At 39.2% G+C, this 26,432-nt stretch overlaps 1 protein-coding gene across 1 annotated transcript in view; it reads right to left on the reverse strand.

The window, feature by feature from the left end:
- Nucleotides 1-22,555, reverse strand: part of opcml (opioid binding protein/cell adhesion molecule-like) — a 221,157-nt gene extending 198,602 nt beyond the window's left edge. Inside the window, exon 1 of the mRNA XM_087175099.1 lies at nucleotides 22,259-22,555. Within this exon, the coding sequence (XP_087031225.1) occupies nucleotides 22,259-22,319 (61 nt within the window). The 5' untranslated portion in view covers nucleotides 22,320-22,555. The remainder of the gene's footprint in view (nucleotides 1-22,258) is intronic.
- Nucleotides 22,556-26,432: the final 3,877 nt, after the last annotated feature.

Here is a 26,432-nt window from a genome sequence, read left to right on the forward strand (position 1 = left end):
CTGGCTGAAGGGTGGGCCTAGACCTCCAAAAGTCGATGACCATATTAATACTGAGTGTCCATTTGTTTGTACCTAAACCTAACAATATATCCTTCCATACGTTTTAATACTAATCAGACTGCTCAGCGAACATATATATGAATGAATGAATTACACAATGCTCAAAAATATATTGCATCTCTAAATACATACTGATTTAATTCAAACTAAAATTTTCAATTTCTGTATAAATAAATGTAATAATAAGCTCCTGCACACTTAGTGCCGTTGCTTGCACATTATAGAAAAATCGTGGTCTGGCTAGTGTTGTGTTATCTCTTGTTTATGGTTTTGGATGACGGTAAATGACCAACTGTGATTCACTTGTGTAACCAGAGATTTGAATCCTGACAGAGTAAAGTACAGTAGGGATGTTTCAAGTAACAGAAGAGATAGGCAATGACTATAACAACATCATTCCCATGCTGGTGAACTGCATATGATGTAAAGTAGCAAAGTGGAACAAGCTATATTTCAAATTCAGTTCACCAGTTCACACCTTTGTCTGGCTTCTTCTCCATAGTAACAGCAGCTAGTGCGACTGAGGAATCTTGAGCCACCTGTCAAACTGACGGACAAAATGTGATTTTTCAGAAACATAGGTGAAATAATTTAAACCAGTGACCATAACATAAACGTATGGTATTGTTGCATTATCTGTGAGAGTCTAATGTTTCTGTGTAAAATAACACGTGGATGTCCCTAAAAGACAAAAAACAAAAACAAGACATATAACTATGCAAGCCCAAGTTTATTTTTTCTATGAAAACTGGGGAAAAAGAAAAAAAATAACATTCAATTGCCATTTGCATTTTTTGTTTGTTTTGTTTTTTGTCAGAAAGTAGGCTATTTGTTTTTGTAATACTCATTTAGGCCACAAGACTAATGAACCCAATGTACATATAATGTGTGTTAGCAAGTTGTCTAACATTACTATCGTGTTCTTTCTTTTTGCTAGAGATGTATTTTAATTGGTGAAGGCGTTCTGCCAGAAATGCTTTAGGTGAGATGGTTTAAAGAGCAACAAAAGGCCACATAAGCAACCAGCTTGATGGAAGAATGGATCACACATAGGGCTTTCACGCAAGAGAATGTGGTACAAATGCCATTATATATTTCTTTAGTTAATGCATTCTTTTCCTAATTCTAATTTTTTTTCATTATTTTTATTTCAAACCTTGAATCCAGAACGGCCTGAGGGAACTCACAGGAGCTGATGAAAAAAAGAAAAAGAAAAAGAAAATATTCACTGGCCTCTCAGGGCTTCTATATATTACAGAAGAAATCTGTAAATTTGTATGTAACACAATAATCTTGAGGGCAGTGTGCATCTCTGCTCACATTTGTGCTTTGAAGTGGCATCTCAAGATGTACGACTGCTACAAAGGCTGGGAGAATTCATGCAGATGGCCAGAGACATCTCTCACTGCTGTTCAGACATAATGGTATTTAAAGCTCCTCAAAATGCTCAGGGACATCCCAAATCATACGTGTCAGTGTCTGGGTGTCTCAGTGTTATGAGAACAGACAGCAAAGGAGAAGTTGAACAAACTGTGTCCTTCTCTGTCGTGGGCATCGATTTCTGTCCTTAAAAACTTTGCTCATGCTGAGTTGAAAAGGTCAAGGTTTCAGTGTCCAAACTCATCATGAAACCCACTATCTTGTTCTGTTGTTTGTCTGCATGGTAACACTTCTCATCAGCATGGGTCTATGCTGAGCACCACACCAGGAAGTGTATTACAATGATGATATTATATACAGTTTTCATTAGTGTCTTTACACATCTAACATGACAAATTCAATATCCTCGCACAATAAGTATTGGAGATCTGTGGGAAACATGGAAGAGCAAATGATGATGGATTTCAACGTGAAATATTATTCAATATTGTGGCACTGATTGATTATGTGTTTCATTGAGCTAAAATAGAACATTTACAACCCCATCGTCATGCAATCAGCATAAATACACAACAGTGAGAACTGCTACAGGAAAATACAGGATCTTGGGACTTTTTATGGAACAGTGTCTACAAAACTGACTGTCACCGTTGGCAGGTAAGGAATTCAGTAGGATTAGAAAGCAAATAAATATATTTACATATAAATAGTTACATTTTCTCAGTTTTGCAATATTATTAATAATTAAGCCCCTATAGTATATATATATATATATATATATATATATATATATATATATATTCATTATATATATATATATATACAAACATATTAACAGCAAGCAATGCTGCAAATAAAGAAATTATGCAAAAACAAAAACGTACGAACATAGAACACTATAAATTCTGTATATCCAGACAACACACTGGAAATGCTCCAGGCCTCTAGGAGGAGTTCTAAGTGGAACATCCATAGACTGTATATAAGCATGCTACCGCTTGCTACAGTTTCTGTTGCTCTTTTATAATATTGTAAAAACTGCGGCCAAATGTTTATCACCTTTTTATGTCGCCTATTGTTGTTATTGTCTTGGTTTTGGCTTCCTGCAGCAGGTTTTTTTTCATTTGCAGCACATTTCTGTTATTGTATTTGTTTTATATTTTCGTATGTGTTTTTAAAGCTGCATCGTTTCTGATTTTGCAGCTCAATTCTCCTAGTAGAAGTGTTTTGGGCCATCGCAGCACGCTTTCCCTTCTCGGCCACCATACACAGAAAACCTTGAACAAACTTACAGAGTATGCACTGATATATGGGAACGATTTCTCTAAAAAGAGCGCTTTGAAAGGACAGGTAGATGAATCAATAGGTAAGCTTCCATACCTGTAAATGTTGCCGTGCTACAAACAATGACCTCCTGTCTCGCTGAAAACCAGAATCTCACTATGTCTAAATTAAGCCTGAGCTAGTACGTGCACCACGACCAGTAGAACTTGTCCCAAAGCCTTCTAATCCACTGCGCCATCCTTTTCTGACTTTGCCCAGTGGAAGATGTTCCTCTTTAACGAATGTGACCTCATCATTGCCTTGTGGAAGTCCGAGCAGCACCAATAGCAGTGACACAATGTTGAGGGGCCGCTGCCTATGTTGCTAGAGGCAAGATAGCACCAAATGAAATGTGACAGCTGAAAGAGAAAACAAGCCCAGCTGATGGGTCTAAAATGAGAACAGAAGTTCCTTTGTATCATACGCTTTAGTATTTTCACAGAAGCTGCATTGAGGGTACACGATGAAAAATATGGCTGCATATCTGTGAATTAACGTTTTATAAATTTATGGCATAAAGACAAGGTGTTTGCTTAATCAAGGTTCATTGAGCTAAAATAGAACATTTACAACCCCCCCCCTCCCCTCTCCTGCCTGTGCCCCCTGAAAAGCCTCTTATGTCCTCCTGACATATTGTATGTGTCCAGTGTTCAATGATCACTGCCCTTCTGTGACCTTGTTTTTGTGAAGTATGAGAAACAAGCAAGTTTCACATTCAGCACAAGGCTCATCAGATCTGAGCTGTCCTGATGATGTAAAGGAGGGGGGTGGGGGTGTGGGGGGGGATGAAGGGAGGTGGTGTCTCGCTGAAATTGTTGTTTCATCAATAAATAATGGCAGACAGAACTCTGATGGCCACGCAGCGCCTCTGATCTATGATCAAACAGAAAGCACTGTCCTGCTCTCAGACTACAAATACAGCCACACGCCATGCATCAAACACACACACACAACACACACACACACAACACACACACACACACACACACACACACACACACATATATATATATATATATACACACACACAGATAGATGCATGCACACAATAAGAAAGAAATCAAACACTTCTGACAATCTAAACACTTAGAAAAACAAACAAAGTCAATCAAATCCTTTCAAATTTGAAGTGGGGTCATTTTTCTCCATCGTACTTCTCATTCTTCCGTTGAGCCTTGGCTATGGCTTTCACAGTTTCTTTTTCTTCCTTTGTATCTGCTGCTCCAAGCTTTCCACTGATTCAAGGTACTCACAAAGCCTCTTATTTCCAGCGGGTACATTTGAGGGCTCCAGCCAGTTTTTCTTGCACTCAGAAGCCAAGTGAGTGCTTGAACCTGTTCTTGTCGGGAGCGATATCCTGGCTTTTCTCGGCACACGCAGCTCAGTCAGAGAGAGCTGCTCGTGCTTCTCTGGACCTGAAATGTTTTTTCACCTTCTTTTTCCGATGAGAGGAGTGTTGCTGCTGATCTATTTGCTGTTTCTTTTCATCTCCTCTTTCCCCCTCAGGGAATGGATTTGTCAAGCAGGTGGTCTTCCAGGTTTTTACCTCCAGACACTTGGTTTTTCAGCATTTCTGCCAATTCTGTTGGTACCAGCTTGTGTAACCATCTGTATTAGTCCCATACTTTCAGAAAGAAATATTACTGTATAATAGGATACAGAGGAGTTGTACTGTGTGTGTGCTGTATGCTGCACAGACTAAAGGCCTCCTTTATGAATTCTACAAGTAAGTCTGACAGGTAACGGATTTACGAAGGCCAATAATGACATTTTATTATTGAAACTACCGATACTAAGTGTTATGTTTTGGTATTCTTCATCTTACTACTCATAGAGAGGTGGTTGAGGTAGATGTAGATGGTGGGTATTCAGAGAGCTGGACCTTGACACCAGGGACTGGGGTTCATATCCACAGGTCAGTCTCTTGGTTATGCAACAAACGTATTTCGTTAAGGTTTAAGGTTATTTAAACAAGATTTACAGCAGCAAACAACTATTTTCTATGTAAATATGTAGTAGAGTAATGGTGTCCTGAGCAGAGAACTGAGTCACACCCCCTCTGAATGTATTGTAATCTGACCTTCCCTGTTCTTCGTTTTGATATCCAGGAGGGTGGCATGTACGTTTAGTGCATGTACATGTGAATGTTAGTGTCGGTGAATCCGTAAACCGTTGACCCTCCCCCACCCGGTGACCACCCACAGGTGAGATGGCACAGTGCGGTAAGCAGCATTCAGGTGAAAGCGACCTTCCAGAATGTCCTCAACTGAAGAAACCACATTTGTGGGGGTTGCGGCCCAAGCGAGGCAGGAGGTGTGACCGACAAAGCATTTGTCTTGGTCTGAGATGTTGGTGTTCTAGTGCCTTGAGGGAAAGATCCTGGTTTTGGCTGAAAGTTAATGAACACTCATTCTTCATGTCACCGTAGACTTTCTCTGTATTAAACCAGACTAAAATCTTTCCAAAAACTTAACCAATCACTGCCAGTGCCCACACAACCATAAATAGGTTTAATAATGTTGTAGTCGTTATGAGTGGATATTGTATTGCCGGACGTGCTACTTTGCTGATTTTTAGGAGGAACGACACATATACTGTATGTATTTTCTGGTCTGATGCCACTGTTGGCAGGATGACAGAATTCATCAGAGCTTTCCAAAACCAGTACCAATCACGTTACAAAAATAAAACCCTTTTCTGATTTTACATAGATATGGTTAAGAATTAGGCTCAAAAACAAGCCTAAGGGCTAGAGGAAGGTGAGTTTAGGTGAAGATAACTCTATTGTTAGAGAAATATTGTCATTGTTAAAAGAAACCTACGTTCACTATTGGTAGGAAACAGGATCCATACAGTTGTCTCCTGTATCAAAGGTTGACATTTTCTTGACACGTCTATCGAGACATCCTCCCTCTGTGACGTTTGTGGTTCCGTAATATCCTCCGCAGACTTCCACCTGTGCTCCTGATGGACAAGTCGTAACTACAGGGCTTTGTCACTTGAACATATGCTGTAGTTGGGAGGACAGTCTTGAATTGTCTCATAATGTCTCAAAATGTATGCAAATAATATATATTGGTTTAATCCTTGTTGTAATAGGGACCATTGGGACTGTGTACAACACTTCTCCATCCTGTCTAACCTCTCTCCTCTCCTTCAAAAACAATTCCTGAGCTGCTGGCTCCTGTTAACTATCATAGACCGAAGAAAGGTCTGGTTCTCAGCAATTACTCAGCTCGCCTTGTTTGCACCCTGATTGCACTCTCTGCTTCCTGTTGATGGCACTGACTTCTCTCAGCTTGTTTGCACCTTTCTGTCTCTCGCTCTTCTTCCTGCCAGTGTGGACCTGAGTATCAACACGACCTGTACAGTAGGAAGGTCTTGCTCTCTGCCTCATGGTGACCGTATTCAGTTTGAATACAATGGCTGGTGATGAAAGGAGGTGAAGTGACACTGTTGTTGTAAAGCCCCTGATTCTAGAGATGATGGTGACATTGTTGTGATAAATATGGCTCATTTTCAAAAGGCTTAGATTACAGAACAACGGAAGGCCAAAGCAGCATTTGCACTGTTTCATCCACTATTATAAAAGTTTGTGTGACACCAAAAGTGTATGGCTGAACTCCAGCTGACATCAGCTCCTCTGCACTTAACTTCTTTTCATGTTTCTTTTCTTATTTCTTTTTTATGTGGTAACATCCTGAAGCAATAATGTTTTCCTTCACATTTCTGTTCAGCTCTCAAAAGGTTGATGTTCTTGACCTTTTGGATTCTCACACTCTGCTGTGCGCATGAAGAAAATTCATGAACGGCGTCTGCTGTGTTGCTTTCCTCTCACAGTGTGTCTAATCCATTTTCTTTGCTAGAAAAATGCAATGTACAGGCAACACTGTTTGTTACACAAAAATATGTTTGATTCTTGACTTTTAACCCTACATTACTATGCTCAGATATTATTATGTTTTTTTAAGAATTTTGCTGTAGATGTAGGCTACTGCTGTTTATAAGATGCTCTGGCATGGAATGTAACCATTAGCTGGATTGCTATAGTTGTGGAAATGAGGAATTTGGCTACCATGCAAGTGAATTTGGAACGTATGCTGGCAACCCAAGGTGAACCTATAACTGTAGTGATGATAAAACGTTGGTTAAAATCCAAAATACAAATGGTAATATGTATTCACTAAATTGTTGCTGAATTTGTTTATATATTTCAAAAACGATTGTTTGACTTTATTATTTAGGCCAGTGGCGCACTTGCGGGCCCTGAAGGTATTGCAAGTGGGCCGACAAATCATTTGCAAAATTTTGGTGATGTAACTATATTAAAAAAATTAAAATACAAAAATACAAATAATGTTTTAAAATGAAATGGTCTTTAAAAAATTAAAAATGTTGAAAAACTGTATTGATTGCTTTGTTTTTTTCTTTTCTTTTCTCATTGTAAGGCCTTTCACTGTGATAAGCCAATGGTATGAAGTTTTATGATGTCGTCGGCCGGACCACTTTGGCTGGACCACATTGTACACTTGTTTTCTATCTCAGTCTAATTAAAGCCAAAAGCTTACATCCATGGCAAAAACTGGAGAGTATCAAAATGGATAGCTGGTTAGCAACAGGAAGAATTAAAAGGATAAAGAGCCAAGAGACAGATGGTGAAAACCCCACCAAACAATCAGTTCAGTCCTGAATGTTCAATCGTTATCATTAGAAGACAAAGCGAACATATCATTTGGTCTCTGTATTGTTATCGGTTGGATGTGGGCCACCAACATTTTTGAGATTTTCAAGGGGGCCATGAGTTGGAAAAGGCTGGAAAGAAATGAGGGAAGAAGGGTGGGGAAAGTGAAGTCCCCAGCTGCGGACCATCACTTTAATTCAAGACCACTAGCACTCCCTGATGATATCCAGGAATTTCAAATAAATTGTTATTATGTTTTAAGATTAGTTACAGATATAAAGAGGAAAAAACTAAATTTAGAAAAGGCATAAATTCAAGTTTAATGTTGCCTGAGTCACCCATCACAAAATATTGTTATCTACCCCGAGGGAAGTGCTTAGAAAGGTCAGCGCCCTTTCCAAACACACACAGAACACTGGTACAGAGCAGAGTTGTACAACTGAATTGCAATCCTTCCAGCAACAACTATGATAGAATTATAAAATATTAATTCATTGAAAACAATGATTGCTTCTTTGCTTGAAACCACCATTCAGGGACTTGGTAGTGACAGTCTTTGTGTTCGTGTTGTATTCTGGGGGACTAGCTTCCAGTAAATCCGTTCATAAACACACTCATAGCGGTGAACAAAAGAGTTCCTTTTGTAAATTGCAGCACATGAATGTGTAGCACTGTGTTGGTGGGCTGCTCCAACACTCACTGGCCTAGATACAGTATTGTATCAGGCTTTGCACTTGGCTGAATTTGTGTGAGGCTGTTTGTGTAGCTCTTCACAAGCAGGTACAAGCACATACACATTACACAAGGTTTGTGTCTGATTGGAAAACACATGTAGCAACATAGTGATTATGAGAACGCTTGTGCAGGCATGACAATGTTTTATGTTGTGAAAACTGATTTAGTTTCACATTGACCAGAACATGGTGTTATTCTGTTCATGAAACATGTTCAGTGAAACAAATTCACGACCTTCATAGACCAGAAGATTTGACGTTACACCAATTTTAGCTTGCTGCTTATCCATGTCAGCTCAGACCTTAAGGTGCTTTTGATGACTTACAAAATCCTAAATAGGCGTGCCCCTTCATACCTGTCTGATGTTCTTAATCCTCTTTATATTCCATCCCCTGCTCTCCGCTCTCAGGATACAGGGCTCCTGTCTGTCCCCAGAGTTTAAAAGACATCTGCAGGCTGCAGGGTCTTTTCCTATCGTGTCCCCTCCCTCTGGAAAAACCTCCCTGCTGACATCAGACTGTCTGACTCTTTAAATCCAAACTTAAAACTCATCTTTACACCTTAACCTTCAGTTAGTGACTTATTATTTGATAACCTCAGGCCTTGTACCTATTAACATTCTCCCACTGCATCTCTCTAACCTGTCCAGGCTGTATGCCTATCTCGCTCTCACTTCAATGTTCTTCTCCTTGTCCTCTCATTTTTCTTTTCTATCTTTTCTGTGCTGGACCATCGGCCATCCTGGGACCCCCTCTCTCTCTCCCACTCTTGGCTTTCAGTGCCTCATTTCAGATGTTTCAAGGAGTCCCAGCCTCCTCCTCGTCTCTCTCTACCTCTGTGTGTTCGTTTCCCTCTCCTAGACGCGTGGATTATGTGCTTGCCTCTTGTGCGTTTTCCAGGTCTTCATGGTCGTGTAGCTCAGTTCCTACCTGTTGGCAGTACCTGGAAGTATCTTTATGTCCTACCAGATTATATTCTTCATTAATGTGTGTCTGCTTGTCAGCCACAATTATGTAAGTACAGAGGTTTGAGGGCACACAAGCATTTGTGTAGCCCTGCACTTGAGAAGCATGTACCTACAGCCATCCTGACACCTAATTAAGACTCTACATCATTGTGCTAATATGGTCGTCATGACAATCCTAAAATGTTTAGCTGGTGTAATGTTAACCATATTCACCATCTTAGTTTGCCGTGTTAGCATGCTACCACTTGCTAATTAGCATTAAAGACAAAGTACAGAACACCAAAATAAAATATTTAGTATCAGGAAAAAAAAATTTACCTCATGATGACACTGAAGGAAAAGTAAAGGTGACAAGTCATCCTATCTGGACATGAATGTACAGTGTCTTCCAAGTGTAATGGATCTCCATTCAGTAGCTATAGTTATAGTTATAGTAGATATATAGATATTCTAATCTAAAATGTCATGGTGGTGTCCAATAATCTTTAGTCATCTTTTCAGGATACTGGAAAAATTAATTATTAGTTTTAGCTTTTGGAAATGATGTGTTATCACCAAAGGTGGACAGAGTACACAGCTCCATTACAATAAGTATTGATCCTTCTGGCCAAATTATTACTCCAACACAAGTGAAAGTTGTTCAGTCAAGTTTTTACACTTGAGTTGAAATACCGGAGTACTTGCATTTTAATTTACTTAAGTATTCAAAAATATCCTACATTTTTAGTGTATTGCTACGTTGCTCCACATTTACAGAACCTAATGACCCTGAGACAACCTGAAATGACTGACTGTAGAACCTGTAGAATAAAAAGCTTGTAGGATATGCTGCAAAGTTGATAGAAATGGACATAAAAACACAACTGAATCAACAAAAAGACAGCCGACTACCATAAGCTGTCTGTTCAAAAGTTTATCTGGGAGTAAATAAACGTTATATCGACATGGTTTCTCAATTTTGACGGCTAAGTTTTTTAGGCAGTGATGAAGTTTGGTTGTAGTAAACACAAGTTTAAAAGAAATGAAGTGGAGTCAAAAATACAATATTAGTCTTTTAAATGTAGTGGAGTAAGAATCATAAGTTTCAAAGTTAAGTACAGATACTTGAAAAACTCAAGTATATGTACTTTGTTACTGTCTAACCATGGTAACCACCTACTTGTCTATTCATTTTGATATAAATCTAGATATGTTTATGAGCCTTATTGCAAATATATTTAAATTTGGTGCCAAGGCTGTGTTTTTTATCTCTCCCTGTGAAGCATCATTTAAAACCACTGCATGAAGAGATCAATGCAACTTCCCCCGGGGAAACCAAGAAGAAACAGAGCTTGCAGGTGGATTCTGGGGTGGAGGTGGGGCGTGACATGCATAGGTATCAGCAGCTGTAGAAGCAGCAGTAATGAGCAGCCAGTTTGTCAGCCTAAACAGAACACCCAATGGGTAATAGCAATAATTTACTGTGTATGTAGCTCCCATGTTTTGCCTCATTAGTGTTTTTTTTTGTTTGTTTTTTTCCTTTTTGTGGTCACTGTTTTTGTTCGGCCTAATCTCAAAGACATACACGTTCAAACCAATTCAGAAAAGGGACAGAAAGGACGCTGTTGGTTTGGTTCAGGAGTTGGCTTTTATGTTCTATACCGCTCCTGGTAATGAAAACAAAATTGATGTTTTCCTCATAGAGCTCTGACAAGGATTGTCAGCAGCTTTTGTGGAGTTAGCCGACTGCAGCGTCTCAGTGGAAACTGGAGCAAAGTGCCTCAAATGGAATTAAGATAGTTAAGGTTTCTAATTAATTATCAATGAGCAGCTATATTTTTGGTGATCATCCTTTTCTTTGTGTCCTGATAAAATATTATGTGTCAGTATTGACTCAGTGTGCCTCTGTACAAACAACTTGATGTTGTCTTAACATATGTGTTTGTTGTGTATATACCATTTATAATAAGGATTATCTTTAAAGTGACACTTTATTAAATATTTTTCTGAAGGATCATAAGGGTGCTGGACCATTTTACAACATTTAGTACATTATTTCTGTTTATCTAGATAAATATGATGTACTGTATAAGCCTTCAGAATAAATACCACATAGAAAAGCCGAAAATGCCCCTTGGTGATTTTAAAGGTATATTTTGCCATCACTTGAACGTCCAGCCACTCGACATTCAGCTTTCATTTTGGAAATATTTTGACAATTGCAGACATAAACTCCTAAGACGATAGCTGGCTCTTTGGTGGGTAAATGCTCCACTTGATTCAGTGCAGGAAGTGTACAGTGGAGTTTTAGAGGTTTTGCACTCAAAACAGCCGCAGCATGAAACAGCCCTGATGTACGATGGCCCTGAGAGCTGAAAGCACTGCAACTTACGTTATTTGATGGGGGGTTGTGTGATGTATTTATATCTATAGTCAGTGTATTGCCTGCAGTAGATTTGGATCGGGAACAAAGCTGAGTGATGTGCTGCTGTGGACAGAGTTAGCAGAAAAACGTATTTAGCCACTTTAAAAAATACCCACAGAGAAAAACAATATCAATATCTTGCTTTATTTTGAATATTTTCCCCGCTTTATTTTGCTGTCAAACAGCCCTTTTCTTTAGAGCTAAATTAGCGCACCTATGCTTAGCACTGTCTGACTCAAACAGCTGATCTGCAGAGCAATACAGTGCTGCTTCTCTAAACTGGCAGCACATTGATCTTAATCTACTGTAAGTAATACACTGACTATAGACAACTACCTCACAAAACCTCATGTCAAATAGCCTGAACTATCACTTTAAGAAAACACATAAAAATAGACAAACACAAGCAAATTCAGAAAATAATTTGACAACACATGCACTGCAAAAGCACACAACAGCCAAATACGTGTGTCAAATTGATGAAGATGTTTTCTGAATTTGCTTGTGTCTTGTCTTTTGAGCTTTCAGGGCCACTACACTGATGAGAGTGAGAGTGAACCAAAACTGTAAACCTGTGCAAACAACAAAATGAAAAACCATGAGCCGAAGGAGTGTGTACAGCTGTGGAGAAGTGCTGAGTTGATAATAATTCTTTTGTCACAACAAATGACCAGTTCTTTGGCGCATGCTTCATATCAAAGTATCGATTAGTGCTGCTACAGAGCCTTCATCAGCTGTAGCTGTACTTTAAAACAATGACTCACATGTCCCTGCAGCTGTCTTTACACTGCTGCCCAGCTGACCGGATCACTGAACACAAATACTCCATCAAAGCAAACTGCTGGCACCAGCCAAAGGCCAAACATTTTCAAATAGTTCATTACAATAATGAATCTCTGTTCACAAGCACTGAACACAAAACAGAATCAATATCAGAAAGCTCGTTCTGATGACCGGCTTCAACATTGCTGATTTTGACCGACGACAAAAGAAAAGTCTGACTTGATGATGCTATCACAACAAACACGCATGAAACTAATTATTAAATCACATTTCCATCAGATGAACTGGATCACTTCCACAACGCACTGAAAAACACTATCAATGTTATATGTGAAATTGTCTTTAAAGCAAAATTAACAAACAGTTACCACCATTTAGCAGATCTAAACAAACCATTGGCACAATGATTTCCCTGTGCTATGATTTTGCCATTTTGATTCAGTAAATAATTGATAAATGAGTCAATGAAGGCTTGTTCTGAATGATAACAACCCTGGATGAAACTGAGCACATCTGTATGCAACTACAAGAACACTGCCATACTGTATACTTTCAACCAACTGGATTCTGCTTCAACTGTCTCTTCTCATATTACAGCCTTGCAGCCTCATGACACTTGAATGCTTGTTCTTGCTTGTGCCATCCGTCGCCTATTCAGCAACAATTCATTACTTGCATCCATTCAGAGACTTAGATGCTGTCATTTACCCAGCGATGTTCAGTGACTGCTTGCTGGGGATTGTTCGCTGATGCCAGGAGACAGTGTTCTCACAAATGTGTCCCCTCCAATGAATGTTAGCCTGTGTTCACTATTGTTACAATGCCGTCGCTGTGTGTAAAGTAGTGACTCACTGTCAATGATTGTTCCATTGTAAAGCTTTTAAGACAATACACCAATGTCCTGAATCCAAAAGTAGATTATGTGTTATCTGACTTGGTTACTGGTTTTTGAGTAACATTTTAAGAAACTCTCTTTAGATGTATATTTCTGGGACTTATTCCCTGAACACTAGGAGCAGAAACTACAAATAAATTGGCATTTATGGTTTAAATATATAGAAGCACCATGAAATATATAGGAGCACATTTTCTTTAATTGGACTTATCTGTATATTTTGGATGTGACATGCAGATACATGGCAGCGCATCTGAAGAAAGAGGTGTGAGATGAGAAATAGTACAGGCAGCTTTTCCTTTCATTGGGATTAACAGCTGAAACTGTTTAACATGTCTGATATATTTCTGGAGTTTTAAAAAGCTTTGCTGTACTTACAGTGTCAGACTGCAAATGTGTCATGAATGCCACCTGAATGATGTTATCTCCAGGAAGGGTGACAAAGTGATAAATAAAGACTTTCCATCTCCTTTAAGGACGCAAGTTGTGTCAACTTTGAGTAATACGAGGCCATAAAATCTGACATACCTAACATTTCAGTGAAAACAACAACAGTAAAAATAACTTGAACTGAGAACCCAGAGCCTCCTGGGTTCTTCTATGTGATAAAGGGCTCTGCGGTTAGCATGATTTATAATCACACTTTAGGCTAAGTGACATTAGATTGCATAAATATTAAGTAGAAGCGGATGCATACACTGATCCTCACCATCAACTGAAGCTTCATTTTCACAACCAATTTGACTCACTGATAATTGCAATCCATCATTCTGAGCCTTTGGAATCGATGGGCAGAACCAAGTGGTGATGTTGTCTATAGTCAACCACAGTCATGTCATTATGATAAATGGCTCAATCAGCTGGACCTGAGGAGGCTGTACCTTATGAGTCACACAGAGATCAGAAAAGTTGAGGGAGATTTGGCCCAAACTTTATATTGTGATACGATAAGTTTGATAAATACACAGCCTCCAGGGAAGCATCATGTATTGAGGAGGAATTGGTGTGGAGAAGAGCTTGCCTGTTATCAGGCTTTCTGAAGAATAACACTAGTGTAAAATTCCTTTTCTATTTATTAATCCCAGTCAAGAGTCCAAACACACCAATGTATTACTCCTGTACCACTGTCTGTTTCAATAAACGTGTGCCTCAACCCTGGAAATCAAAGAAAACTATGTTCCTGAAAACCTACTTCAACTACAGTTGCTTACAGAGACAGAGTGCTGACTTCACTCATGTAATACATCATGTTGAACAGCACAGGCACAGAGCAAAGAACGAGCTTCATTCTGCTGGACTCGAATATGAAGAACACATTTGTCCGGCAAAAGGAAATGAAAAAATGAAAACTAGAAGTGTGGTATGGCGTGGGAAATTACTTTTTCTGTGGAAATCTTACAAAAAAAGACTTAAATGACTTAAGAGGATGGTTACTTCGCAAATTCAGCAGCAGCTTGTCTCTCTGCTTCGTTTTTTTCCAAAACAGAGGGGGGACTCTGACATCTGATGGGTCGGACAGATCTGAAGTCCAAATGACAGTGATGGCTTCTGACTCTGACTAATTTATACATGTTACAAACATGTTACATGCAGACTTGATAAGAATAAAGAACTCTTCTAATATTCAGGCTACAAACCTTCATTAATGGACTTTGAATCACATTGATGTGATTCTTAAAAGTGGACAAAGATTATGTTTCAGGATCTTAACAAAGCACAGTTTAGTTTTTGAAAAGAAAGGTTGCTAGTATGAATAAATAATTGAGACAAGATGTGCAATTCCAACAAAACACTGTAAGAGATCATACACAGATTTTGTGTAGACAACCAATCTTTTCTCTTTAACTTAAAATAAAAACAATAATGATAATAATGATAATGATAATAATAATGCATTTATTAATTTCAAAATTGATGCAATGTAAAATTCTTATTTTTAGACCACCTCATAACTTATAAACATAGGGTCTTATGATAATGATGAAGTCGTTTGACTTGTTGAATGAAAACAACAGAAACCCTGATAAAGGTTAATATGAATTTTTCTACCAGCTTGCATTTAAAATTTAACAAGGTCGCCTGGTCAATTGAGGTGGTTTGTGCATCTGGTTAGGTTGCCTCCTTCCATTGGAGGAGTTCCAGGCACGTCCAAGGTGCCTGGTAGGAGGCCTTGCGGTAGACCCAGAACATGCTGGAGAGACCTAGAACACGCTGAAAAGCTGGAAAACATTGCAGAGGAAAAGGACGTCTGGACTACTGTTCTTGACATGCTGCCACTGCGACCCAACCTTGGATAAACAGAAGCAAACGGATGGATGGAAGGTCACTGGGAGCAGCCTTGCCTATTGTCTTTGTACAGACTGTGTGTGATGTGGCTTCAGCAGCAGCAGTAGTCACAGCTGCTCTATATATACTGTGTATATATATATATATATATGTATAGAGAGAGAGAGAGAGAGAGAGAGACAGAGAGAGAGAGATTGAGAGAGAGATCAGATATTCGAGGTTGGTCAGTCTGACATTCACATTGTCAAAATTCAAAAGATGTCACATAAAATTTAAACAACCATGTAAAAACAATAGTGTAAGGGCACACAAACATGACCTGAGTGTGTACTGTAGGAGTGCATGTGCTTTCTGTGTGCATATGTGAGCTCTTAATTCTATTCTGCACTTCTCATAACCATTTTATTAGTTGTGAATAATTACATACTTTCATTTTTCACAGATACTAGAGAGCCCTAATCAAAAAGCATTTAGGCTTCACCATTAAAGCTGCTTAGAGGCAAAAAGCAATTGTGCTCCTTAATGGTGCTCAATTAAATAAAAATGAGCTGATAAAGCTGTTTTGTGACACATTATTTAGAAATGTGTGGCTCTTCCTAGGCATTTTGTATCAAAGAGTGTCAAAATACACAGAACACTCAGCAGTTCTCATAAACTGTAGAGGCATGAGCAAGCTGCTGCTCAGGGATCATCAAGGACCCTCATAATTACTCTTCTCCCACACTAATGGAAAAAAAGAAGAGGAAAATGGAAAGCGACAGTCTTACAGTGCTTTTATTTAAACTTGAAAAGGCTTGTCTAAGATTTTTTTTTTTTTTTTCTATTAATATCTGTCATAGGCCATTGGCCAAGAGCATATGAAGTAATTATCACATGTGATATTTTGGCCTTGGAGACCTGCTGTCATGTATTTGGCCTGGTTCATCTCTGGCGCTTCACACCTGTGTTTTTTCCCAGATCATTTTCCTGTGTTTCCCTGGTTTGCTTGGCATATTCTGCTTAAATGGGCAGTGATCTTTAAAAGGGACCAGACATTCATTCACCATAACGTCTGGATTGGGATTGTAGATGAGTGGCAGGCGCTCCACCCACTTGTCCCAAACCTCTCTGATCGCACCGACAACGACCAAGTCAAAATGAACCACCTGTGATAACATGAAATGCCTGTAATGACATGGTGTCACAAAAAATGCCTGACCAGACTCTACCTGCCATAAACTACAAGCGGATTCACTTCTGGACCTGTATACACCACCCAGAATCAACAGACCAATGTATCCTTGGATGTCTGTTCAATCTATATTCTTACAGTTCTCTTTGAACACCTGTCTCCACTTCAAGTTTGTCATATTTACGAGTATGGTTTGAATTGGCTCCTTTAAGAACAGGTCAAAGCAAGATTGGAAGTCACTGACCCCTGGACAAATTCCTATTCTTTGACAGCCTTTATCAGTTTCCTCTACTTTGTAGAGCAAATCTTTAAAAACAAATACACGTATACAGACAGACAGACAGATAGATAGATAGATAGATAGATACATGTTAAAAATAAAGGCAAAGCTTTTACCAGCTCAAAATATAGTTAGATTGACAGTCCAATTAATTCCAAGAAATAAAGGATAAACAGAACAGCAGGATGTATTGTATGTTTCAACAACGCGTATCATTCAGCAAACAAACTGGTTTGTATTGTTCAACTCTTTTTATTTCAAAGTCAGCTCTTTTTCTATAACTCCCCAACACACACATACACATATACACATAAACATACGCACACACACACACACACACACACACACACACCACAAACTCTGTAAACGACCTTGCGACCAAAAGAATACCGCTTCAAATCTTCAAAGTGGCTGTCTCTCCCCACACTTGCAGGTATGCAGCAGCCGCTCAATCAGCTGATGTGAGATAAACTGGGACCGGGCAGCTCCCAGGTGTGAAGGTAATGTATGTACAGAATGTGGATGAAGGTAAAGCAGGGCACACATCATCGAAAAAGAACACGCACACTCAATCACTTGTTTGTTAAGTGTGGAGTAAGGGGCCAAAAGCTGATTAACTTAGCTCAGCTTAGACTGGAAACGGGGAAACAGCTTGCTGGAAAAAAAATCACACACCAGCACCTCTAAAGCTCACCAATTAACACATTGTGTCTTATTCATTCAATACATACAAAAAGAAAAGTATAAAAATGGAACATTGCAGTATCACATTGAGCGCCACTGTTTCTGGGCTGGGTGCAAGAACTTCCTGGGGTCTCGTTGTCACAGTCAGCGACAAAGCGGTTGCCAGTCAGTGTCTTAATTAGAGTGAAATAATGAGCTTAAAGGTGCTGGTAGGCAGATTTTTTTTTACTTAAGGTGCAGTCAGGATAGCTCTTTCCTCCTGCTTCCAGTATTTATGCTAAGCTAAGCTAACCAGCTTCTGGCTGTCGCTTTATCAAATATCAGCTTGTAGTCAAACATGACACCTTGGTTTTTGAAAAAAGATTTTATATGAGTTGTTATTGATGTCAGTAGAGACCTGACCTGGAGCGAAAACCAAAATTTGAAGAATTGTCGCTAAAAATAGTTGCTAATCTTGGACAGACCTAGACAGACAAACATAGATAGTTAAATTTGAGAGGTATTATCAACGTAGCAATGATAAAACACACAACCAAAGTGGCGGTTAAAATACCCTAAGGGGAGAATATATAACCCCTGCGGCACCCACAAGTCTAAAATAAGCAAATAAATAAGAGGATTTCTAGCCAATCGATTAGAATAACATGATCAATAATGTAAAATGCCGTAAACAAAACCGTGGTCCAAGTGCATGAGACCAGTGCACGCTCAACATGTAACTGAGCTGTCTCGGTGCCATGTTTCTGACAATATTGATCAAATATGTAATTTTCTTCATCAAGTTCCAGAAGTTGCTGGCAGACTATTTTTTCTAAAATCTTAAATGACTTATAGGTCTGTAGTTCATTGGTAAACTAGGATCCAGGTGCAGATTTTTTTATAAAAAAGGGTTGAACTGAGGCGACTTTGAAAGATTCAGGTACACAGCCTGACGAGGGGACTGGTTGATAATAGCAAGCAGAGGTGGTCCAATAATGCTAATGGCTTCTTTAAGTAATTTGGGAGGCACAATGTCAAGGGGACACATGGAAAAATAAGTGCGGGGAAACAATATCAATCAAATCACTAAAGGAGATTGGAGAAAATTGATCTAGTAGGACGAGAAAGAGGGGGGATGGCTCAGTATGGGGGCTGGGGGGGGGGCAATGGACGCTCTTATTCAGTTGATTGTATCTATGAAAAGGATAGAAGTTCACAATCCTCCACAGATGCCATCATTTATTCAGGAAGATGAGGTGGATTTTGGGACTGATTTGGTTTAAAGGGGGCAGCAGCTTCTGAAGCAGATGCACATATGTCATTAAAATGCTTAAATGTGGCCCACTTTGATTCAGCACAGAAATAATAGAAGAAAATGTAACTATAGACTGACTGTTAATGATGCAGCATTTTTTCCGTGGGCTTCTGGGCAAAAGGGTTGGATGTAAAATAGAATCAAACATAAAACACTTCTGATCACAGATAATACCATCCAATTTTAGGGAGCTCTGTGTCATACCCATGGTGAATACTAGGTCAAGGGTATGGCCGCAGTTTTGAGTGAAAAAAAATAATACTAAGATCACCCTAATCAATGAATCATCAATTGATGATCAAACAGTACTGGCAGGCTGTGGCAGTCAAATCATGATTGACTGGAACTGAAAAGGCCCAACATGTGCCAAGAAAACATCACCTACACAATTACATCACCACCAGCAGCAGCAGCTTCAAATGTTGACAAAAGGCAGGTCGGGTTCATGGATTCGTGCCATTAATGCCAAACTCTGACCATCTGCTCCCTCAGCAGAAATCCAGATTCATCAGACCTTGCTACATTTTTCAGTCTTCAGCTGTCCAGTGTATATGTAAGTCTAAGCCCACTGCAGCCTCAGATCTCTGTTCTTGGCTGACAAGGGTGGAACCTGTTTTCTGCTGTTGTTGTCCATCCACCTCAACGTCTGCTCTCCTCTGACCCCGTTCTTATGTTTGATGTGAACATTTACTGAAACTCCTAACCTGTATCTGCAAGATTTCATGCATTGCACTGCTGCCACATCATTGGCTGACTGGAAATTTTATGAATGAGCAGTTGCACAGGTGTTTCTCAGTGAGTGTACCGTACGACACTGCTGTCATTCTTATTCTCTAACTTTTTGGGAAGAAAGTGTATAGGTTTATATTTCAAAAAAGTCACACTATTCCGGTAATGCTTGTAGAGACCTCTGGGAATTGTGGTAACGCTACATACCACACTGGTTTTGTGATTACTTCTCAACAGCGTGGACAGACTGATTCAGGTAAGAAATAATGATAAATGTTAGACCTCTGTGTCTGATAATCTTATCATAGTGCTGTCCCTACACCTTATTGGTGATGATGATTTCCATGCAGTAGCTTCTCAATTGAATTAGAACACAAATAGCAATTTACTCTGAACACACATCATGAATGACAGTAGAGACCATCATGCAATGGGATCACATCAACTACATCAGTCTTTAAGACAAGTACTCAGCACTCATGGGTTGGACCACACTCTTCTTTGTTTTGATCTCAGCTACACATCTGTAAAGTTTTATGACTCCACGACCATATTTTGCTATGATGACACACACACACACACACACACACACACACACAAACACATACAATGTGAAAACAATACCAGCAACACAGTGCAGTATACAGATTATTAAAATACTGAGCACACACGCCGTGTGACATATGCATGTGCTGTAGGAGATCATCCTTATGTAACACAAGACTGAGACAACTGAGAGAACTGATGTCACAATGTAATATCTAATATCTATTTCATACCCAGCTGAGCTGCTCCAGACTGCCAATTTTCTATTTTTGAATATTTCTGTTTGTCTTCATTTTCTGTTTCATCCTTGCTCTTTACAGTCAGCCTACAGCACATTTACAATTAAGCTAGGAGAATATTGTCTGCCTCCCAGTGCCTACAGTTTACCAAATGATTTCAGATTCATGCCATCTGCTGTAGATTTGATCGGGGTTTCATATTAAACGATATGAGCATGTGTGATGTGCATTTGTTGTCAATCATTAATATTGTCAACAACAAGGCAGCAATATAAACCAAAGAGAATGAGCCTTGTGCAATTACTATTGGTTACAAAAAAGGAAAAAAACAAGAAATAGAGTCATTCTCAACTTCTGAGAGAAGGAGTATCTTTGTTTTCCTGCTACAGCTCCAACAGTGTGTATGTGTAGGTGCAAGACCTCTAGTGAATACACCTACACACACTATTCTCACAGTGTGATAAGTGCACTCTACAGGCTCAGTAATGTCACCACTCTCTGATAGAGATGTAGCACTAGATAGACAAGGTGAAGAAAGCCATTGAGCTTTGCCTAATTGAGGCATAATAAAACAGTCAAATTTATCAGCGCTGCCATAACTGTCAGGCACCAGAGTCAATCTGTCTCCTTCTAGCGTAGTATGACCCTGTTCACTCACAATATGTGTGATACAACAATTTCCGTGGATATGATGTAACTAGCGATGTTTTGCCATAGAAGAACAAACTCTGAAACTGAGATAAGACGTGTGGGCGAATTTTAGGTTTCTCTAACACAAACTGAATTATATAATGATAATTAACCGTCTTTAAACAGCTGTTCACAAATCATGTTCAAGGTTTATGGTTAAAAAAAAAGGCTTAAGACAGAACTTGTTTGTAGGACTTGGAACTTGAGTTGGTAGAATAAAAAAAGGTAAATGAATCACATTATTTCCCTGTCAGACTCCTTCACATAATCTTCTCCACATAATCCCTTTGAGGGGAAAAGAGACATTTCCCTCACTTCAGGTGCTCAGGGCACATATTTGCATTTACAGACGCTCATTTAACATAATTTCAGGACACCAGGCTCCCCTGTGTCATCAACAGGAAGCTGTTTTTGCTCAGGTTTCATTGTCAGGCTTGTTTTCCCTTCATGCTCTTTGTGAGGATACTGAAACTAAAAGTTAAAGGGTAATGCTGGCATTATATACACAGTACACTCCTTTTAAATAAATAATTCTGCCCTCCACTAATAAAACCAAAAAGCCCTGTTCTCCACTGATCAACACATCTTGGTTACTTCCATATAGTACTTCATCATGGACATAATCCTGTAATAATCTGCATACATTCGTGGGATTGGAAAAATTGATTTTTACATAAATGCCCATAAAAAAAGTCATTTTATTGACGACCCTGAGCTTTAGAAAAACATAAGATGGTGAAGCTGTCTTTGAATTTTTAATTCAGTCCAACTAAAGATTGATTTAATTCCTGCAGGGAATCCTTGACATTAGAGCTCATCTTTCTAAAGACTGACAAGTTGTGAGGCTAGTGTGAGGTGAAGGGAACTTTTTCCTCCTCCTTGTTGGAGAATCTGTGGCATCAACCAACACAAAAAGCTTTTGCATAAACTTAACACTACTTATCATCTTTGATTATCCCAGGCAGATTCTGGCAGATGATTTGCAGACAGGGAGCATAAGAAAAGAAAACAGTGCACCACTGTGTGTTAACAGGAGCCACAGCGAAGAAGGCAGAAGGATGTAAACATGGACATACAAACAGCACAGACAGGGGAATAGAAGAAGTCTTACCTGGGAACACGAGCACAGCAAACACCCATGACAGGATGATGAAACATACCGAATTACACATGCTTCCCAAAAAGTGCTGATTCTGATCTGCTTGTTTGTTTTTCTTTTTCTATCTTCCCACAACCAGGCTTCAAAGAGCTGCCCACTTAGCTTTTTTTTTCTCTTTCTTCCTTTTTTCCTGAATGTCAGTTTGAACAGCTTTTCATTCCCACTTGTGGGTTGTACTGAAGATGCTTAAAATCCAGTGCAAGTAGTAGTTGGTGGCACACAGACACTGGCTCCTCACGTAGTATTCGATCTTCCTCTCCTCCACGTACTACAGCACACAGAGGGACCAGCACTCTGCAAGATTGAGGGGAGAGGAGGGGGGAGGGTGGCCTCTGCTCAGCTGGCATTGGCTAACGCTGCTGTCGATCACCCATGAACAGTTCTAGCTCTGTTTTTTTTTTCCTTCCTTCCTTCCATTTTTTTTTTTTTTTTAGCTGCTTTGAATCCTCAACCCTGCTTTCCTTTCTCTGCCCTGTGACAGAAGTAGAGCAGGATTAAAAAGATGATGGAGGACTAATATTCAATACAGGCTAAATAAATAGCAGCCTCTTAGTTAATATAAAAGGTAATCTGGGATTGGGGAAATTTTCTGAAAATTATGGAAATTATCCCTTGATATATTTTTGTGTTTATTTTCTATGCTGTCTGACATGTTTTACATGTTTTAATGAGGGCTTGTGATGGAGTGTCACAACAGTGTGGACTTCTTCATCTGGCTGAAGCACATAGACATGTTTGTTTGTTGGGAACAGAAACACTGCTGGATAGAAAGAATCATAATGAGATGACTCTCCATGTGAAATGACATTCTCCCTTTAAATACTCCTGCTGTGGCTATTTTGGGTAAAGTCAACGGGGCTGCTGAGTGATTCATTGTAAATCCTGGTTGAAATTCCCTGTTACATTTACACAAGTGTATTATAGATAGATAGATGAATAGATTATTTATCCCCTAGGGGAAATTCATGTCCATTAGCTCATTGTTGATAATAATAATAACAACATTATTATTAATAATAATAATAATAACAGTTGATAATAAATAAACAATAATAATAACATTAGTCAACTTCCTTTGGCCAAGGTGTTGTATAGCCTGATGGCAGTGGGAACAAAGGATCTCCTGAACCTCTCTGTTCTGCAGCGCAGTGAGATGAGACGTTTGCTGCAGCTGTAGCTGCTTCTCTGTCCTGCCAGAATGTTGTGGAGAGGATGATTAGTATTGTCCAAGATTGCCTCCATCTTACATTGAATTTGTCTCTCCACAACAGTCCTGAGTAAGTCCAGACTCCTGCCAATCACAGACCCAGCCTTTTTGACCAGCTTGTCCAGTCTCTTTTTTGCTCATGTCAGACGTGCTGCTGCCCCAGCAGACTGCAGCATAAAAAAGTACACTGGCCACCACTGCTACACTTCACTGCAGATGTGAAAGGACCTGAGCCTGAAGAAAAAGAGCCGGCCCTGCCCCTTCCGGTAGACCGCATCCGTGTTCAGGGACCAGTCCAGTTTAGTGTCCAGGTGCACACCTAAGTATTTATTAGTGTGCACCACCTCAATGTGGTGGTGGGCCTAAAGGGTGGGCCTAGACCTCCGAAAGTCCATGACCATCTCCTTGGTCTTGCAGGTGTTCAGAAAGAGGCAGTTCTTGTCGCTCTATTCAATTTATTCTTATACAAAAAAAAAAACCAAACTGTTTTTCAAGGTGTGGGAAAAATTGTGTTCAGGCTTTAAAGGTGTAATGTGTAAGATCGTGCTATTTGCTCCACCTCCATAGGGGGCAGCATTTCACCTCTTCACCCCATGTCCAGTTAATCATGTTGTTTTCCCCATGTTCCTTATAATTTATTATTTATATCTGCATTTATTGTTGATAGTTAAAATTGATAGCACTGAAACAAATTATGAATATTTGTAATACAAACAGTATGTTTTTATTTACCTATGAAAATATGAAGGCAGGGGGTTACTGCATGACACATAGGTGTCAGGCTACAGCAGCATCAGGAAGGGATGATGACATTATCACAAAGGCAGAATCAGAAAATAAGGTTTATTGCCAGGTAGTTTTTCTACTTACAAGATATTTGGCTTGGTGTTTGGTGCAGTATCCAACTAAAACATTTATAGGAAATAAAAATAAAAAGATAAAATACTGCAAAAGTCAAAAAGTAAGTAAACTAATTATACATAGATACATATATTAATAAAACAATGAAAAAAGAATTGTACAAAAGTGTTACAAAAACCCCTGCTGAGCAGGATGTGCAATAGATCACAGTATAGAAAATATCTGTTATGTGCAGGGATAATACTCCAAGGTGTTACTGTAATGTGGTTGTTGATGGTTGATGAGGCCAGATGCAGAAGAAAAGGCAGGTGCTGATCCACCACAGGGGATGACTGGACTGGAATTCTGGTCCTGATACAAACAAACATGATAGGACAATAAGTTTAGATCATACAAGTTCTTTATATTCAAACATGTCAGGTCTGTTGTGTGTGTATAATAAATAATAAGGATAGATATGAATATGCTAAAAATAAATACAGCATTAGACAGTGGTATAAATATTCATTATTATGAATCAGCAGTATGAACATGTATATACTGTGGCTCAAATATTCACAGTGGTATAGACAAGTGGTGCAGAGTGGAGCAGGGTGACAGCTGAGGGGAAGAAGCAGATCCTGAACCCACTATTTCTTGATCAAACAGTTTCTTTGTCTTACTTGTAAAAGAAAAGTAACTGGCGCATGTAGCTGGACAACAGCCACAGGAACAGGCTAAATTCTGATAAAAGGCTAAAATGTCTGCCGAAATCATCAATCATACATTTATGCCATTTGAAATGTTCGTCAGTACGGTTTGTCATTGCACTAATGACACTTTTTTTTTGCTACAGACCAACATTACATGTTACTCACCAGTCTAACAGAAAAGTTGCAGCTTGGCATCAATCTGCATCTCTTTACCCAGAGCTTTCTCCAGCGGTGGGAAGCCACACCAGGATTTACTCATGTTTTCTTCTTCTTTGCCGTTGAATGTAGTTTCTTGTCGGAGTGGTCCTTCAGGATGGAGATAAAGATCGCTTTCGCTTGCCCGCTGTAGCATAACTTCAAGCTCTGGAGGAAGCTCTTATTCTTCATGGTACTGGAGGCAGACTTGATGTTACACTGACTAACACAGCATCTAGTGTCATAAAGTGATATTACAACAGGGCCCGGGGCGCAGCTAGTTGGTTAGCATACTCATTTCAGTATTTATCTTTGCAATACAATAGATGGCGGTCTTGGTCATGACGTCATCACTGTGGCTCCTTCACATACTATTCATAGTGTTGCTTCATTTTTTGAACATTTTAAACTAAAATTCTGGCCAGATCTTACACATTACACCTTTAACTCAGTGTTTGCTCCAACCCATCCACTTTCCTTAAAGCCAAGGGAAGTGCAAATTAACCAAACCAACCAGTTTGTCTTCATCCAAATGTCCTTTCCATTGGAAAACCACAACAGAGTGAGGAATGAGCTCATTGCTGCTCCTTATGGCTGATGGGAAAAAAAAAGACATCCACTAAATGACTCACCACAGTTTTCCACCCTCCATCCTCAGGGGGCAATAATGAGGCTCTTCAGGCAAGATTGAGGTGAAGAGGACTCCGCACAAAAGCTGTTCAGTACAATTGAATCTCCCAGTCATCAAACTGAACTAACTATTCTCAAGCATTATTGTCACTGACCAAACCTCACTGGTGACTAAGCACCTTGCCAGCTCAGCTGTGACATATAGTGCATCATTTCCTTTTCAATTTTTGTTTTTAAAGACAGAAAAAGTGACAGAAACAATCATAATCTCATAAATCTGTCCCAAGTAACAGGCTGTTGACAAATTAACCTCATAAGAAATATTGATTTACTACTGAACTGAGCATAGGAGTTTGTACCAACAACAGACTGAACCTGCTACTGAAATGAAAACAGTCTGAATTAACGCTGAACATAGTGGCAGTATGAATAATGGTGATGTGTTCATTTAATGATGTTTGTGCTGAAGAGAAACTGAACAGCAATGCAATCACTTAGCATAGACAAAAAGTAAATGAATTACATAGTCAGGGATTATGAA

Source organism: Seriola lalandi, unplaced genomic scaffold (genome assembly GCF_002814215.2).
Source record: "Seriola lalandi dorsalis isolate HSWRI2012SDOR001 ecotype SW California unplaced genomic scaffold, Sedor1 jcf7180002054415, whole genome shotgun sequence".
NCBI lineage: Eukaryota > Metazoa > Chordata > Actinopteri > Carangiformes > Carangidae > Seriola > Seriola lalandi.